General features: G+C 48.7%; 1 protein-coding gene across 2 annotated transcripts; it reads right to left on the reverse strand.

Annotated features, from left to right (window-relative positions):
* Positions 1 to 2797: 2797 nt before the first annotated feature.
* On the reverse strand, positions 2798 to 16333 carry TAGLN3 (transgelin 3). 2 transcript variants are annotated; one of them, XM_065876284.1, is made up of 5 exons: positions 16148 to 16333; positions 15667 to 15848; positions 14331 to 14505; positions 4703 to 4805; positions 2798 to 3285 (listed from the first exon to the last, which is right to left on the reverse strand). In XM_065876284.1, exons 2-5 carry the CDS (start codon positions 15844 to 15846, stop codon positions 3144 to 3146), a joined length of 600 nt encoding a protein of 199 aa, XP_065732356.1. In that variant the 5' UTR covers positions 15847 to 15848; positions 16148 to 16333; the 3' UTR covers positions 2798 to 3143. The 2 variants fall into 2 exon arrangements, with proteins under 2 accessions (XP_065732356.1, XP_065732355.1); XM_065876283.1 differs by lacking the exon at positions 16148 to 16333 and having other exon boundaries at positions 15667 to 15950.
* Between the last annotated feature and the right edge of the window lie 925 nt (positions 16334 to 17258).

The following is a 17258-nucleotide window of genomic DNA, read 5'->3' on the forward strand; positions in this document are numbered from 1 at the left end:
TATTTGATTTTTTGGGGGGCATTGGGTCTTTGTTGATGCCCACGGGCCTTCTCTAGTTGCGGCAAGCGGGCTTCTCATTGCGGTGGCTTCTCTTGCTGTGGCTTGTGGGCTCTAGAGCTCAGGCTCAGTAGCTGTGGCGCACAGGCTTAGTTGCTCTGCGGCATGTGGGATCTTCTCGGACCAGGGATCGAACCCACATCCCCTGCATTGGCAGGCAGATTCTTAACTGCTGTACTGCCAGGGAAGTCCCTATTTTATTTTTTTATGTTTCATATCTCCAATTGGCTTTTTCTTCATAATGGAAGCAATAGCTTCAAGTTTCCAATATTTTCCCTTATCATTTTTAGTATGTTATTAGACTAATTGTAAATGATTCTTCTCTCTGGTCCACAAATTCCACTTCGTCTGGAAAGAGTGCTCCAGTGTGTCTTTAGATGACAGTACTTACACTCCTCAGGGGTCTTCCAGTTGCTGCTCGTGAGCTCACATTGCTCTGAGATTATCTGCTACCTTGACTGCAAATGCAAACTGGGGAAGAGGGAGAACGTCTCAGTCCCTAGCTTGGATCGATCCTGTTGGGAATATATATATGGAGCTGGAAATATATTGAGGCAAATTGTTTTTGGAATTACAAACTGGACTCTCTCATTCTCTGTCACTTCCTATCTCAATCCCAAGCACTCCAGGTAAACCTCCGTCCTGGGGCCTCACAGTTTTCAACACCCTCATCTCCAGGCTGTGAGCATCAGATGGGACTGAAGGGGTGGGGGAGCCTGCCAGGGCCAGTGGGATCATGTTGGGAGAAGAAAACGCCTGTGTGCTGGCAACCTGCTGTGTTACCTGCTCCTCCCTTCAGCTGGGCTCTGCACCACTCTAGATTGGGCTGCTTTTCCGCCTCTTAGTGTCTCCGGTACAGCAGTGGTGGAGCCAGGGCATGCGGGGAATAGCACAGGCATAGCCTGGAAGCACTCTCTCACACCTAGTCCCACACACCACTGGTGGAGGTGATTTCCCATGCCCTCCACCTCCCAATCCCTAACAGGAAACTAACCACCTTCCACCTCTCACCAGGAACTTCCTCCCAGTTTTATTTCATTTTGGGTAGGGATCCATCAACCTCTCTCTCTTGCTTTTATGGCAAATCTAAGGTAAAGTTTGAGAAAGGAGTTCAGCTGCATGTTAATATAACATCTTTTCAGGAATGGACAATTCACCAGTGATTGAATTGGTCACTAGGGATCCTAGAGGATGAATTCCTGTTTTTTTTTTTTGTTTGTTTGTTTCGGTACGCGGGCCTCTCACTGTTGTGGCCTCTCCCGTTGTGGAGCACAGGCTCCGGATGCGCAGGCTCAGCGGCCATGGCTCACAGGCCCAGCCACTCTGGGGCATGTGGGATCCTCCCGGACCGGGGCACGAACCGGCGTCTCCTGCACCGGCGGGTGGACTGTCAACCACTGCGCCACCAGGGAAGCCCCTCCTGTGTTTTTTTTTTAATATTAAAAGTCTTTAAAAATCTTATGCTGGATACTAATATATAAAATAGATAAAATGAGCAACGCTCTCATTGAAGCAGGAGTGGGGATCAGAATTCAGCCTCCTCCCCCCCCACCCCGGTCCCATGGGAATCCCACAGAACTCTCTATGGAAGGCTAGAACTGCAAAGAATGCAGTCTGAAAAATCATCATTCTACATCTGGAGTGTGGCAGTGTCTATATATTCATTTATTTTATTTTTTTCTTGTTAATTAACAATTCATTATATGAGTGAAAGACTATTCCTTTTCTTATTAAATGCATCACTTTTTAAAAAAAATTTATTTACTTTTGGGTGATTTGGGTCTTCATTGCTGCGCGCAGGCTTTCTCTAGTTGCAGCAAGCGGGGGCTACTCTTCACTGCAGTGTGCGGGCTTCTCATTGCGGTGGCTTCTTTTGTTGCGGAGTGCGGGCTCTAGAGCGCAGGCTCAGTAGTTGTGGTGCACGGGCTTAGTTGCTCCGCGGCATGTGGTATCTTCCGGAGCCAGGGCTCAAAGCCGTGTCCCCTACACTGGCAGGCAGATTCTTAGCCACTGCACCACCAGGGAAGTCCCAAAATGAGTCACTTTTTTTTTTTTCTTGTTTCTACTGGTAGGAAAGAGTAAGATGAGTTGGTGGTCCCCAGGCGTACTTGCCTACTTAAGTGTTCTGTGGATGAGAAAATGTTTAAAACCTTTCTCATCTTAGCTAGATCTCAGTCTTAGACAATGTCCAAGAGTCTTAGGGGGTTAGACCCTGTAAACAACTGTAAGAGAGCAATCTACATTGCTTTCACTTTTGGCTAATGAAGAAACTGTATAAATGTCTGCATCAGACCCAGAATCTGGCCTGTGGGGATAAAGATTGTTGATACAGAATGGAAAAATGTTCTTTCCTTCAACTAATCATCACCCGTCTAGCCGATAAAACCACCCCTCCATCAGATAGTTCCTGAGCATCTACAGCAGAGCTCTTGAAGAGTTGGGGCGTCAGTTTGCTCATTCCTGTGTCCCCCCCAGAGTCTGGCATAATAAGCACAAGGTAGGTACTCAAAAAATATGTGGGAGCCAAAGACCTTGTCCTTGAACTCATGGGTTTAGGCTGTCAGAGTGGGCAAAACTGTTCCTAAACTTCTACTGCAATTGTCAAGATAAGCGATACAACCTTGCAAGGGCTTCCTCAAAGTTAACTTATATTTCTACTGCCACAGCTAGCTGGCCTCTTGAACGAAGTGGAGACCAGCCCTGCCGGCAAAGTCCCTAAGACGAGGAAGGAACTTTACACTTGAAGACACAAGACTAATTTGTTTATTAGGTGCGTTCTATAAGTTGAGGAGGGAAATTTTTGGCAAATAAATAAATAAATAAATAATCAGGTACATGAAGGCTTTCAGGGCAAAGAAGGAGCTCAGGAAGAGGAAGGAAGCGGAGTCTTTGCATAGTTCTAAATGAACAGAAGGTGGCAGCCGTAGGCAACGTGGATTCGCGGCAGAAATGCAGCACTTGCAAAAACCAGGGACAGGAGGCTTTGAGAAGAGAAGGTCAGAAGGTGACTAACTAACTATTTCTTTATCATAGAGACCATGGTGTGGCACGTTCGTCCTCTCTACTGGGTTGCGGGATGCAGCGTCTTACATGATTTGCCTGGGCATCCCATATCCGGTCATGCCTGCCTGGGAGGCCCCCTTGTTGCTGCCCATCTGCAGGCCTATGACGTTCTGTCCCTGGCGAAGCTGCTCCTCTGAAAATCCTCTCCGATTCTGCTGGGCTTTCCTGGGCAGAGGAAGTGAGATGAAACAATGTCATTCTGTTTTCAAAACTTTTCCAAGATATGCAGTTACACAGGCTCTTCTGGGGGTCACCAAATAGAAAGGCAGGCCTTATACAGAACTATAGTCCTGCCATGAACTATGGCCCTACCCTGAGCTATGATCCTATCCTGGGCTATGGCCCTACCCTGGCCTTGGCCCTACCCTGGGCAGTGATCCTACCCTGGGCTATGGTCCTACCCTGGGCTATGATCCTATGAAATATGGCCCTACTCTGGGCTATGGTCCTACCACAAACGGGCCCTGCCATGAAACACGACCTCTCGACATCTTAGAAGCTCAGGTGATTTTCCAGAATTTCCACAGCAGAGAACAAGTGCTGCCTCTCTGGATACTTTACTCTCAGACAGCTTTCCTGTCCCCGCTTCTCACAGTTACCTCAAGCCCTTGTGAAAATTAAAATCAGCTCTTCTTACAAATCATGTCACTAATCCTACTCCACCTTCCCTGTGTGGGGCCAAGGATTAATGTCCCACTTTAAAGCTGAGGGATGTCGGTGTTAGGAGGGGAAATTTCCTACTCTAGACCAGAGGTTTACAAACTTTGGTGAAGAGCCAGATAGTAAATAATGTTGGTTTTATGGGCCACATAGACCATGGTAGATCACTAACAAAATGGGGGCTAAAACCAGGGTTTCAGTTGGCCGATATCTAGGAGCTTTTCAGACCAGGTTCATTTAAAATATCACAAGCTGGTACCTTTTCTTAACTGTCAAGAAGAGGAGGGGATTAGGGGAACGAAGAGTGAATTACCTGCTACAACATGCTCTTTTCATCACTCACTGAGCTAGGGGTGGAGTTTAAGCGTCCTTGCTATCCCTCTCCCCCCCAAAAAACAAGCAACAAAGCAAATAATCTCTTTAGGGAAAGGCCCTTTACTGACATGACGATATAACTCATTATCCACTTCAGGCCTCCTCCGAGAGTGACAGACAGCACTATCAATGGATACACTGGGGTGACAGGACTGTCTCAGGACTCTCCTAGCAAACAAAACATGTTTTCCCTTCATTACGTGAGGAAAATAATTAAATAAATAAGTAGATTCAAGGCTACTTGGCTCTTAGTGAAACCAAGTTCAAATCTCAAGAGAGACATAACCTGGGCAGAGCTGGAGGATCCAGGTATCTAGTAGGAAAGGCCCAACGACTTCTGCCCTGGGTGGTATATTGGCCTGAACAGGCAGCATCCGTCTTTCCTTGCTCCAGGGGATTCGGTTATGGGGCTGGGAGTGCTTGTTGCTAGGCTGGACTTTGTGTCGAAACAGCCTCCGGGGAGCTACAAGGCTTCAGATGCTCGAACTTGTTAAACTCATCCTTTGCCTGGGGAGGAGAGGGTGTGTGGCTGGGAAGGGATTTTTACCTGTGAAACCAGGATGGCTCTCCCCGGTAGCAGCCATCATCCTTGGTGACTGCAACGCTGCCTAGAGCCATCAGGGTCCTCTGCACGGCCGCCATGTCCTTCCCTGGAAGCCAAAGGAGAGATTAAAGCCAAGCATGTGTCAGGGCGAAGGAAGAGGGAAGGATGGGGCTGGACCTCTGGGAAGAAAGTTCTCATAGGAGGCTGTAGGCGAGCACATTCAAGGGAGAGGGATACAAGATACTCCTCAAAGTGGCCTGAAGACAACCACGGCCAAGCTTCTCAGAAAGGAGCAAAAAATCTGGCTAATTATTCTCTATATGGTACATGCCAGGGATAGTGAGTTTCTAATCCATTCACAGTCGCTACATGAATAACACATTCCAAACACTGAGCAGCTCAGACAGCGATAGGTCCCTGCCCTATGCAGAGGCCCCGGCCTCGGTGGGTTCTGCAGGCGGTGGTAAGGGGAGGTGCTGTGGGTGAGCTGGCATGAGGTCTGCACAAGAGGATTTTCGTAAGGACTGGAAAGAAAAAAGGAAACCGGAAAGAAATTTACTGGTGGGTCAACTACACCAAAGCCCAGGTGGCTTCTTTCTTTCACTTTATCTGGGTTAAAAGGGTCTAAAATCACCCATGTGCATCAAATTGAGTCTTCACTTGGCTTTTTTAGGCTGGAGGCTTGGCAGAAAAGCAAATAAACACAGAGCACTCCAACATGACACAATGAGAAGCTCTTCATTTTGTGCTGCTTGAGAAGAGCTAAAGGGAGACAATAAATAAATGGCTTGTGTGTGTGTGTGTGTGTGTGAGAGAGAGAGAGAGGTGTGGTGTGCTCCCTCACACAGTGGAGGGGGACATTGTCACCCGAGGAGCCCAGGCACCCTTCATCCACTGGGCTACAAGGCAGCCTCCTCTTCCCATCCTTTCTCCCCTCCCCCCTTCCAGCGGACCGACGTGTCCTGGACAAGGAAAGGGAAAGATGCTACTGTGTGGTTAGCCCCGCAATTTAGAACCAGATCGAAGGTCCACGCACGAGTGTGGAGTGCAAAAGCTAAAGGGCTAGGTGGGGGGAGGGTGGCTGCATTCAGCCTGGCAGGGGCTGTGAAAGTCAAGGGCAAACATTGAAGGTCCTCTTGAGACCGAGTGAACCATCTGTAATCTCCGGCTGGGCTGCTGCAGCCCGGTCACCGGGGGATACAGAATTACAGGGGAAAGGCAGACAGAAAGTGAGAATGGAGCATAACTCTAACAAAATAAACAATTAGGGCCCACAGAGGAAGTCCAGGTCAGGATGTCCATTTATTCAAAGAGGAGAGAGAGACAGCAGATCCTTCTTTCCTTGCTCTCTCCCCATCCCCCATCCCACATTAACCACAGGATGATTTCCTGGATCCTGAGGCCCTGGGGGATGGATTGATGGATACAAGGATGTGAGGTTCTCAGTGAAGAGCCCCCCAGGAGCCAGGAACAGCTGGGGTGGTGGAGAAAGGAGGACCTGGGCAGCAGATGGAAGGAGGAGGGCAAAGGGATACTGAGAAGGCAGAGAGAGGAAACGCAGAGGAGGTTATGAGAATGATCTTTCTCTTCTGCAGATGAAAAGCATTTCTGTAACTGTCACTGTATTACAGGATACATTTTTTTTTTGATAGAACTGGCGTGATGATATTTTGAAGGATCACCGTGGGAAGAGGTAGGAAGAAGGTTTGCTTTCAAGCAGTGAGTCATTAAAGAGAACCTCAAGAAACTATGAAGCACACGGAGGCTTAGGAAGGTCCAGGTACATCACTCATCTCTACTCTGTACGTAAAGCACACCAGAAATCTGTTTCTGGTGGTTGGAAACAGCGCGCATCTGGCATGTCCAGGATCTGGGGAAATGTGGAGCCTGGCACCTGGCAACCAGCCACAGATACTACCCTGGAGACCGGGGTGGGAAGCAAACTCTGTTAAACCAAAGACCCAGTCCCCACCGCATATGGCTAAAGCATATAGATGTGCAGGAACCCAGAAAGGACACAGGGAATTAAGTTGGGGGCAAGGGTGAGATATCCAGGCCCCCTGACCTATAAATCTCACCCCACCCTCATCCTGGGAGAGTGCAAAAGGAAGTAATTGCACCATTGGGGCAGAAGAAGCTGGGGAAGGAGGCATTAGACAGGAACAAACTGGAAAAGCTTTTTTTTTTTTTAAAGAAAGGGCCAGAGACAAGAGATTTGTTATAAATGCTAGGCTAGACACTTTATTATAAGTGACCTTGCCCCTGTGGACTTGATATCATTCCTCCCAATGTGTGGATGGGAAAATTAACTCAGGGAGGTTAATTAATTTCCCAGAGCCACCCAACAAGTGAATCAGGGCCCAGATCTAGCTCAGGTCTGTCTGAACTCAAAGCCTGTAATCAGTCCAGGAGGCCACACTGCCATCTCCCATGGGTCCCCAGCACAGGTTGGTTGGGAGGCACGGTGCTCAGTTATCAGGAATGACCTGAAGGGTGGCAGTGGCTGCTTCAGTGCCAGGCCAGAGGGAGGCACTGGAGGGATACAAATGGGGAATAGTTCTTGGGCCCCACAAAATCTGGGGCACAAACTTCAAGTGACCGTAAGTCTATGTTTTGTCTGGAATAATTTCTCAAGGTCTCAACCTAAAGAAGATGAAAGCAAAAGAAAGCAGTTGGGGCCCAGAGTCCCCCATCAGTTTGCCCATCAAGTTAAAATAATTATTGTCAAGATTCTAAATAACATAACAAACAGAAATCTGCCTTCTGTAACCAGTTCATGTCTAGTTCATTTTCTAATAGACATTCCTTGGAAAGAATTCCAGTGTTTTGGGCTAACCAAATGGGAGGAGGGTCTCTTTCCAGCCTCATTTCTCTTGCCAGTTCAGAAGCCCAGATCAAGTGCTGTTGGGTAGAAGGGGGCGGTTTGTGGAGACTGAATCCTGTAGCTGAGGGTCAAAATTTGAAATGTCTGAAGGAGCAGTGAGATGAGGGAAGATCTGTGAAGCGAACCAGTTATAAAGCAACAAAAGCTGAACTTCTTGTATCACAACAATGTGTGCCATCTGCCTAGAACACAGCCTGCTGCAGAACATGGTTTCCCAAGCTTCTGGGACTACTCATGGGCTGGGGTTGGAAGGCCTTTTTAAAAATACGAAATTTGAGGTCATCCCTGGACAGACTGATTTGGCAGTCCTGGGGTGGGGCCTGGGAGTTTGTATTTTTAATAATCTCCCCATGTGCTTCATGCCATCAGACAACTTTGAGATACATGGGTTTCACCTGGTGACTCCCAACTGGACTGAGCAGAAGAATTACCTGAGGCTCTTGAAAATTCAGATTCTGGGACAATATCCTGCAATGATTCTGATGCATAAGGAAGCACTGCCTCAGTACTTCAGCTTTTAATTTTTAAAAGCATCCCAACGTCTGGCATGTGGTAGGCACGAAATAAAAGTTGTTAAGCAGTAATTCCTTGCTTTAGAGCTATCGTCCACAAAGTCAGAAGTCACATCAATAGTTAAAGGGCTCTGATACAAGTTGGGAGCCTGCTCAGAGCTCCAGCAGCCCGGAATCTCTTTGTTCCCTGAAAGGTACCCTCAGAAACTTGGGCAAGACAGCTTGAAAACTGCTGCTCAAGCTAGTTTTCCAAGAAGAAGAAGAAGAGTTCTAAAGAAGTACCAACTAGGTGTTGGGAATTTTCTAGATGCTGGGAACGCAGGAATGAGACTGAGTCCAAGTGGTGATCTACAGATGAGACTGCTGGCCATAGAAGGAAGTGATACACGAAAGAGAGGGGTCAAATTTACACTAACAGCTCAGGATTTCCATCAGGTTCCTGGACTCTTCTAGCTCTCTATCATGGGGGGAAGCTAATATTAGACTCGAAGTTGTAAAAAGAGATGGTGGCACAGTAGCTCTCCTTGTCAGAACCTCAGAGAGCAACTGACACTTTGACTTGACAGTACTGTATTCCCTGTTTATTGCATTATCACAAAGCAGTGTCTCCCCAAGTGCGGTCTTACACTCCAGCTACTAAATGGTCATCTCTGGGGAGAGGGACCAGGGGTTCTGCACTATAAGTACCCCTTGCCCCGACCTAGGAATTCTTAGTGCCCATGAAGTTTGAAGACTTTTACCATAGAGATACTTGAACAAGGATTTTGTTCCCTTAATTTCTTTTTATTACTTTCATGCTATCTTATACATGTCTTTGGGAAGAAAAAATAAAAAGAAGGGTAAAGAGAAAGGAAAAGGCCAGAGAAGTTACATCTGGGCGGGTAAAGTCAGGTTGGACACTCTACTTTCAATACTAAAAATCAGTCTTACATTCAAAACTCTTTGCTTTGGAGTTACTTCTATTATACATTAGTCTTGACTCAACCTTGTAACTTAGAATACTTTTTTTTTTTTTCATCTTTCTGGGACTTACAGAGAAAGCGGTCAGTGGATGAAGAAACCACTTCTTATTTCCCTGAGTAACAACTTAGGCATAGCCCCCAATTCTCCACTCAGAGTAGAAAAATTATTGCTTTGGATAAGGGAGAAATGTCAGAGGGTAGGTTGGGCTGCTCTGTGGGCTTTATGAATTTTTGTTGCTTGCCTCCCTGGAGAAAATCTGTAAGGAAGTGGTTCTCATAGTGGGGTTCCCAGGCCAGCAGAAGCAGTATCACCTGTGAATTGGTAAGAAATGCAAATTCCTAGGCCCTACCCCAGACTTAATACTTCCGAAACTCTGGGGGCTGGGGTCCAGCAATCTGTGTTTTAACAAGCCTACCAGTAGATTCTGGCACACTGCAGGTGGAGGACCACCGCTGCAGGAAGAGCCTGCCAAACTCAAGTGTGGTATGAGCAGTGCTTGCAGGAAATGCGGTGATGGCTGCACTGAGAGAAAAGGAGGCTTCAGGCGGCAGGCATTTCTGTACTATCTTGAGTCACTACAGGTACCGTACAATATCCCAAAACAGCTCTCACGTTGGGTGAAATGTCTCTTCTGTTCTTGCTATTGAGGAATGACACATACAGTGACACCTCCCAGAGGACATATTTGGACCTTCCAGGCACTCTGCCCACCCCCCCCAGTATAAATCAGCCTCCAACACCCAGTCATCAAGGAGGGGAACAGGGAGGCAGGACAAGGCCATGTGTCCCGGATCCTCGTCAGCAGGATTATGGAGAAGAGCACTCAGAGTTGATTGATCTTTGAGTCTTGCCTGCTCTGACATTCTAGAATTCTAGGTGGCTAATGCTCGTTGCCTGGTTAGGCATGGGAACCAAAAAGGCTAGTTGCCGATGGACTAACAACAGAGGAGAAAAAAGCCAACATTTATTAGGTGTCTCTTAACTGGGCATTGTGCTAGGCATTTTATATAGTTGATTCTTGAAAGACCCCTGCAAGGGAGGTGCTGTTTACAGGGAAGGGAACTGAGGCTCTGAGAAACTCAGCAGCTTAACCAAGGTCACGTAGCTAGTATGTAGCTAGTTTCCAAAACTCATGCTCTTTCCACAGTACCACGATCCCAGGGTCTGGAATTGACAAAGCAATACTATATCGTGGGGAAAAACATAAAGGGTAACGACCACGAGGCGGAAAAAAGTCAATAAGGAGACCCATAAAGGTGGCCCCTCGTTTTGGAGAATGGTCAATGAGGTGAAGGCACCTCAGATGACAAGAGAGGGCAAAGGTCATTCAGGCAACCCTACCAGCTGCTGCGTGAGGCGCTTCATGAAGTCCGTCTGTTCTGAGACAGAATATGTGCCCTTCCAACCTTGCTCCTGCCGCCCTTATTTTCTATTAGTCTTAAAAAAAATAAGCCAATGATAATAGTAATTTGAACATGGCTACCATATATTATGGTCTGTTCTTTCCAGCACGGTCTTAAGCACTTTTTTTTTTTTTTCTCTTAAGCACTTTTAATGCATTATCTCATTTACACCCCATATCAACCCTGTGAAACAGACACTATTATCCCCATTTTACAGCTGAGAAAACAGAAGCTTAGAAAAGTTCATTGACAGGTGGTGAAACAGAGGTTTGAACAGAGTGGTCTAATTTCTAACTTAGGAGCCTGTACTCTCCTACCTTCAGGGTAAGCTTTCTTTGCAGGCTTTCTGACCAGTACACTCACTCACGAGAGTGAGACACACACACACACACACACACACACACACACACACACACACACACACACACACACACCTCCTTTTCTGTCTCCTCCCTTTCTCTCCTTCCCCCTCTCCCTCCACCAAAGAGATGCTGAAAGCTAACCTCCGTTGTGCTCTCCCGAGTCACAGCTGAGACGGCCCCGCCCACCCTTTCCAGGTTCTCAGGGCGAATTCCAAAGTAACCTGCCCCGCATCTACCTTCTCTCTTCCATGAGAAAGACCTCTCCAGTCCCCTTCCACGGCTCTAAGCTGCCCTCACTTCTCCCCCATCATTGAAGGGAACTGGTCACCCCAGCTTCCTCTGAGGGGAACTCCAGGAGCCTTGTCTATATCTCTGAGGTTGGGTTGTTTTTTTAGGCCATTCAGCCCTGGGTTCCTTCTTAAAGCCTTGAACCTTTCATTCTGGTTGCCCCTGAGTCCATTCCAAACATTTCGCCTTGCATCTAAAAAGGGTTTCAGGAGAGAGGGTACATCTGGGGCGCCTGCCTGTCTCAACAACTGAAGATAAATGAGAAGGCATTTGGCGAGCCCTGGCTCCTGCGGCGTTATTCATCTGCAACATAAGAGCAGCACAGAGTCATGGGCAGCCATGGGCAAGCAGAGCCCTACTGAGGAAGATGCCAAGCAGGGGAGATGGGAGACCGAGAGCTGCTGAGCATAAAATGCCTGCAGAGGAGAAGGAGAAGTTCCCAGGCAAGGAGGGCTGGCCACTCAGAGCCGCAGCCACCATGCCCACAGTGCACGGGATCAGGAGTGAATGTGAGGAATCTGAAATTTGAGGACAGCATTAAGACCACAGCCCAGGTGCAGAAGAGTAGGAAGAATGTGAGACCAAGCTCAGGGGACGGCCGGTCCAACAGCTGAGCACACAAACACGGACAACCTCACACGCGCACAGGCACGTCAACACATGCCAGCCCGCCCAGTGGCAGCCCTTTGATTCCAGCTTACTCATCCCTAAATTCACGGGTGACAAGCAGCTCTGGCAGAAGGATCCAGCCTCGCACTTCTCCGTGCTGCTGTTCCATGGGTCTCACTGCTGGGCTCGCCCAAGGCCGCCGTCCCTCCCCGTTTCTCTGCTCAAAGCAACCCACTTTCCTGTCTCTTGCTTCACTGTATGGTCACCAGCTCCAGCCTGAGCTGCAGACAATGCACTTGGGGGATGTCAAGTATCCCCTCCAGCAAATAGAATGAATCTCCCAAACCTCAATCCTGACTTGCCTCTCCATGGAGGGGGCCGCCAGGCCCTGGTGCCTCTAGAGGCCATTTGGACCCTCCGAAGCATCTGTTCTATTGCCTGCTGTCCTGCCTATAGCATCTCAGCCACAACACCCTGGGAGTGGTCTCCTTCCTTATTTCCTTTAAAGCCCCATCTTTCTTTGCCTTGAGAATGAGACCCCTCAGTGTCTGCCTTGTTCCGCCTGTTCACCCTGCCCTGGAGCCCATCTGTCCACCACCCCATCTCAGCCTCCTGCAGTCACACTGATGCCTCTCAACTTCCCTCTTCCCTAAGAGGTACCTGACACACAGGGCTGGGGCAGGTGGTATAGACTTCCACCTACTCTGCTTATCAGGGACCTTTGTTTCCTCTCCTCCTCCCCTTCACTACCAGCACCTCCTGGGTGTAAAGTTCACCCGTGTGGTCTTTGGAAAAAAGGGAAAGGCAAGCAAAGCTTCCTTAACACAGAAAAGCACCCTTGGGATCCCCATCTCCCATAGTCCTCCCAGTTTCTTCCTCCTCGTATATACTTCCTGTACTTGGAGGGTCTCACTGGGACCCCTTCCATTTATACAAACCTCCAAGTACTGGGTCTCTAACCTTCCATCCCGCACAGCCCTGAATCATCCTCCCCCTACTCTTCATCTCATCAGTCACTGTTCTGACTCAAAAGCACACTCACGGTGTAGGATAAGGCAACAGCATCCTGGCCAAAGCATGGCATGGCAGACTAGTTAAGGCCCTACTCTTTGGCATCACGGAGCCTGGGTTTGAGTCCTGGCTCTGCTAATTACTAGCCAGTCATATGATCTATACGAGCGATAATGGGCGAGCTCCAGTTTCATCATCTATAAAATGGGGAAATTCCTAACACCCACCTCCTGGAATTGTTAGGAGAATTGATTGGCGTTATGCAGAAAGGCACGAGTACCATGTCTAGTGTAGAGGAAAATATCAATAAGCAGCAGGAATTTTTATTAGCAAGGGAAAGTCATCATAGCTTTGACCTAAAAAGCAGGGACCAAGTCTCAACTGTGACATTCTGTGAGGATTTGGAGGCAAGTGTCCATGAAGTCCAATAGCCTGGCCTGAAGGTCTGAATATCTGAGTTTCTAAATAATGGCAAAACATTACTGATAAACTGACTGGCGTCTTAGGATTTTAACTACTCATCTGTGAAGGAAACAGGAAATGCCTGCTCTGTGTATGACATGGAGAAGGGGGTGAGGATTAAGGAGGCAATGGCTTCTTTATAAGTTGTTTAGTAGAATGGTCCTCGGCTAGAAATCTGTTTCAACCAGCATCTGAATACCCCTTTAACTATTATTGTCTTGATCACAGGAGAGAGTTAGTCCATTCTCACTGTCAACAGAGCCACTTACGTCACTGCCCTGGGCACCGTCTTGGTCGGGCCACTGATGACAGCTAGTGACAATGAGCAGGAGAGCGCAGAGTCAACCTGGCAGCCCTGCTTGGACCTGTCTGTCCCCCCAGCAGGCCCGATGTGGAACAGTCGCATGGATGGTGTGCACATTTGGGCTCCGGGGGACACTAAGCCCTAAGACCACGGGTCCCAAATTCTCTGGCGGTACCTCCATCCACATCATTTGCCCTAATCATGGTGGATTGTTAAATATGTCCAGAAACCTGATTTCCTTTTTATGCCTTGTTAGATTTCTTACATCAATTCACGACTATGAAAGAAAAAAATCATTTGTCACCCTCTCTAAGAAAATACACATCTGGAAGGTATAGTCACAAAGCTTCCAGATAATCGTTTAGTAAAAGGGTGGGGTGCTATCTATTTCTCAGATTGAATGACAAACTTGCACCAGGCAGCTTTGTCTATAAGCCTGGCTACTGGTGAGTCAGAAGCATACTCGCCGCCCCCCTCTCCTCCAGAAGCTATCACTTGTGGGGAAAAAGTACATTGTGGGAGGAGTAAGAGGAAGGAGAAGCATCTGTGTAACCGTTCTAGCTTCCTCTCCACGGAGGCTTCTGTTTACCAGTTAGTTTGCTGGGGTCCCTGCCGTGTCCTGGGGTGTGTGCTCCTTAGAGGAGGAACCCTTTCAATATAGAACATCACAAAGTGGGAGGCTAACAGTGCTCGCGGGTAACAGCTGATAATCCCCTCTCACGCACACACACGCCTGGAGATACGTGGAAGAACACTGTGGGCAGGTTTCACAAAGAGAAAAGCAAAAGGGTGGGGGGGAGGGAAGAATGATCCCAAAGGCACGAGGGCTTTACCTTCCCAAAGGTCCACGGTCTGAAAAATGTCAGTGGTCCTGACACCATAGATCTCCGCAGCTTTTAGGAACTGGGAGATTTGCTCCATCTGCTTAAAAGCCATCTTTGACTCTGAGATCTTGGGAATGGGCTCTTGTCCGGGTGGGTATAAACTGTTTATCAGCTTGCACAAGACCTGAAGAGGGAAAGGGGGAGGTAGAATCAGCATTTCCCTTTGTATTTACCGCCCCCCCCCAATGCAAAGTGAATCCTGGGCCTCACAGGGCACAGCCCACGGGTTTGAGCATGGGCCCATCTTGCACCCCAGGTGCAAGATGGCCAGGCTCCCATACCGAACCTCAAAGACCCGGGCAACTCCATTCTCAGGGCTGCTCCTGACCACAGAGAGCCCGGGAGTCCTCTTCCCTCCTTTCCTTTTGCTGGGTGAGCGAAAGAAGGTTTATGGAGAGGGAATGATGTGCAGTGATGAGGCCACGATTTCAGACTTTCGATGGAGGGAAGAGTTAGTGGCTCCCGGAGAGATTAAATGATGGACTCTAATATTATTTCTTCTTTCAAAAGGCAGATCAGAATCAGGCTTCAATAACTCATCCAGTAAAAATTAATGACGTGTAAAGGAGCTGAACTGGGTGGGTACCCCCAGATCTCTATAAACAAAGCGCTGGGCATAAGCGGACAGAAGCGTGAGATAGCAGTTATGTAACAGTAAATCACAGCCTGCGGGAAAAGACGGGCTTGTTGGAAACAGCAGAGCCTGTGGTCTCCAACCAAACACACGGGAGCATCTCCTTAGAAAAGCAGTTATCAAATAAGGATTCCCTTCAGTTTCAAGAGAATCCATCCATTCGACAAACAGGCATTAAGCATCCCCAAGGCGTGTGGCTCCAGGAAGAATGGGAAGGTGGTGAGTCCTACCCCTCCAACCCTTCTTTTGTTTTACTAAGTATCCAACCTATTCTCCTGGGGGAAGGAGTGCCGCCGCGCCCCCCACCCCCACCCGCCAGAGGAGCTGATGCACCAAGAAGGCTGGAGAGATCTCAGGGAAATACTTATCTCTATTCTCACTGGAAAAAGCAAAAAGACTTCGAAATTGCCAACAACTCAGGAGGAACCTGTGATGTCTGGGATGGGTGGAGAGTCCTCTAACCCAGCGAGGGAATTGTACAGGGAGCCCAGACCTTCCAGTCCCGAAGAGATAAAGGCATTCCCCTCCCCCTCCCCCCGAGAAGGAGCTTGGCAAGGCGCAGCTCCTCCGGTGGCCTCTCGTTAAAAGAGGAGACCCTGGAGGGTTTCCCAGCCCACCGCCCCAGCTTCCGAGATCGCTGCCCGCCCTTACCGTCCCGTCCATTAGCCATTTCTGAAAATGGGCCCTGCCAGGGGGCGGGTGCTGTATGTCCTCGGCGCACTGCAGGATGATCCAGTCCACCAGCTTGTTCTCCAGGTCCGCGTCGTACTTCTGCTCGATCTTCTCCTGCACCTCTCGGCTTAAGCCGTAGCTCGGGCCCCTGTTAGCCATCTCTGGAAGAGAAGAGAGGACACGCGGGGCATCCACACAATAGCAGCAGCAGCCCGGGCTCCCGGTAGACGGGGTTGGGATGTGGCTGGGCCGCCTGGCCCAGCAGCAGCAAAGCCGGCAGCAAGCCGGGCGTGGTTTAAATCAAGGAGCCAATGAAGCCACTGGAGTTTCACCTACAAACGGCAAGGAAGAGCGCAGCGCCAGTGACTCTTAGAATAAAGCCCCTGCCGGTCCAGGGGGGCTGGAAGCCCCCCTCTCAGTCCCGTCTATCAATGAGACGAAACGATGCACAATGACTCACAATCAAGCCTGAAGCCCCCAGGCAGCAAGGGGGCTGGGGGGTGGTCGTTTCTTCCCTCCTCCCAGGAACACTATGCAAAGGCAGGAACCCTGAGATGGGAAAGAACAGGTAATTAACAGGCCGGGAGGAAGGCCCCCTTGACGTAGGGCTGCGGATGCTGCATCGCGCCTGGAAGAATGGTACACTGATTCTATTTTCTCATGGCTGAGGAGGGTCAAACCAGGGCCGTTGCTAAGAGCCGTCCAAAAAGCCAGCCCTCTCGTGTGTCAGTCTAGCCCGCCCGCCTCCCTCCCGCTGAGAGCGGCTTTCTCAGCAGCACAATTCTTCCCCCTCCTCTGGGGAACAGCCGGTTGTACACAAGGCCAGCGCACAGCTGCACACGGAACGAGGCCTGTGGGAGGGTCCATTCCGTCAGCTGTCCATCTGTCAGGAGTTGCCAGACCACTTTCCCCCTGCCTGGAGGGAACAGTTGTCTGGTGGGGCAGGAGGGGCGGGGCTGTGAGCTGCAACCATTAGCTTGTTCAGCTGTCAGCCAGATTTCATCCTGAAACTTCCAACCTGGTGGGAAACTTGTGCCTCAGTTTGACTTATTCAAGGAAAGTAGCGTTTTAATGCCATTTTTAATCGAAAGACACTGAGAGTACGTTTTATCAATTACAAGGAGCTCAACGTGCTAAGAACGCTTGGAGTGAAAGGTCTTGATAGAGTGTAAAGATTTCATCTGTTTAATTAAGGATCAGAAAGGCACCACTGACACACTGTCAGTGGTAACTGAGTATTTGGTGTGAGCAAACAAGACCTCGGGAGAAATCATTAGACCTAAGTTGGCCTGAAATTTTTATAAATACTGAAGGGCTTGGTAGTTTGTCTTCCTAGACTGTAAGCCACTTGGGAGTAAAGATTAAGTCTTGATGGTGTTGGGTAAGTCTTTGGGTACTTTTCATGGGAAAAAAACACCATAAATTTTGTCCTTTGGTTCATTCAACGAATATCTTTTTTGAGCACTTAACTGTGCCAAGTTCTGTACTGGAGAGAAATAAAATATAAATTTTTCCTCTAGAACAGATTGATCGATTGACTCAGAACATTAGATAAAATGATTTTAGTACGT

The sequence above is a fragment of the Phocoena phocoena genome, chromosome 4 (assembly GCF_963924675.1).
Source record: "Phocoena phocoena chromosome 4, mPhoPho1.1, whole genome shotgun sequence".
In the NCBI taxonomy this organism is placed as follows: domain Eukaryota; kingdom Metazoa; phylum Chordata; class Mammalia; order Artiodactyla; family Phocoenidae; genus Phocoena; species Phocoena phocoena.

What these genes read in the sequence shown, in the direction of transcription:
- TAGLN3 (XM_065876284.1), bottom strand. Translation starts at nt 15,846, where the DNA reads ATGGCTAACAGGGGCCCGAGCTACGGCTTAAGCCGAGAGGTGCAGGAG. An exon ending in AATGGCTAATGGACGGGACG is followed by an intron (nt 14,506 to 15,666) that starts GTAAGGGCGGGC and finishes TTCCCTCTTCAG; the next exon opens with GTCTTGTGCAAGCTGATAAA. An exon ending in GACCGTGGACCTTTGGGAAG is followed by an intron (nt 4,806 to 14,330) that starts GTAAAGCCCTCG and finishes TTTGGCTTCCAG; the next exon opens with GGAAGGACATGGCGGCCGTG.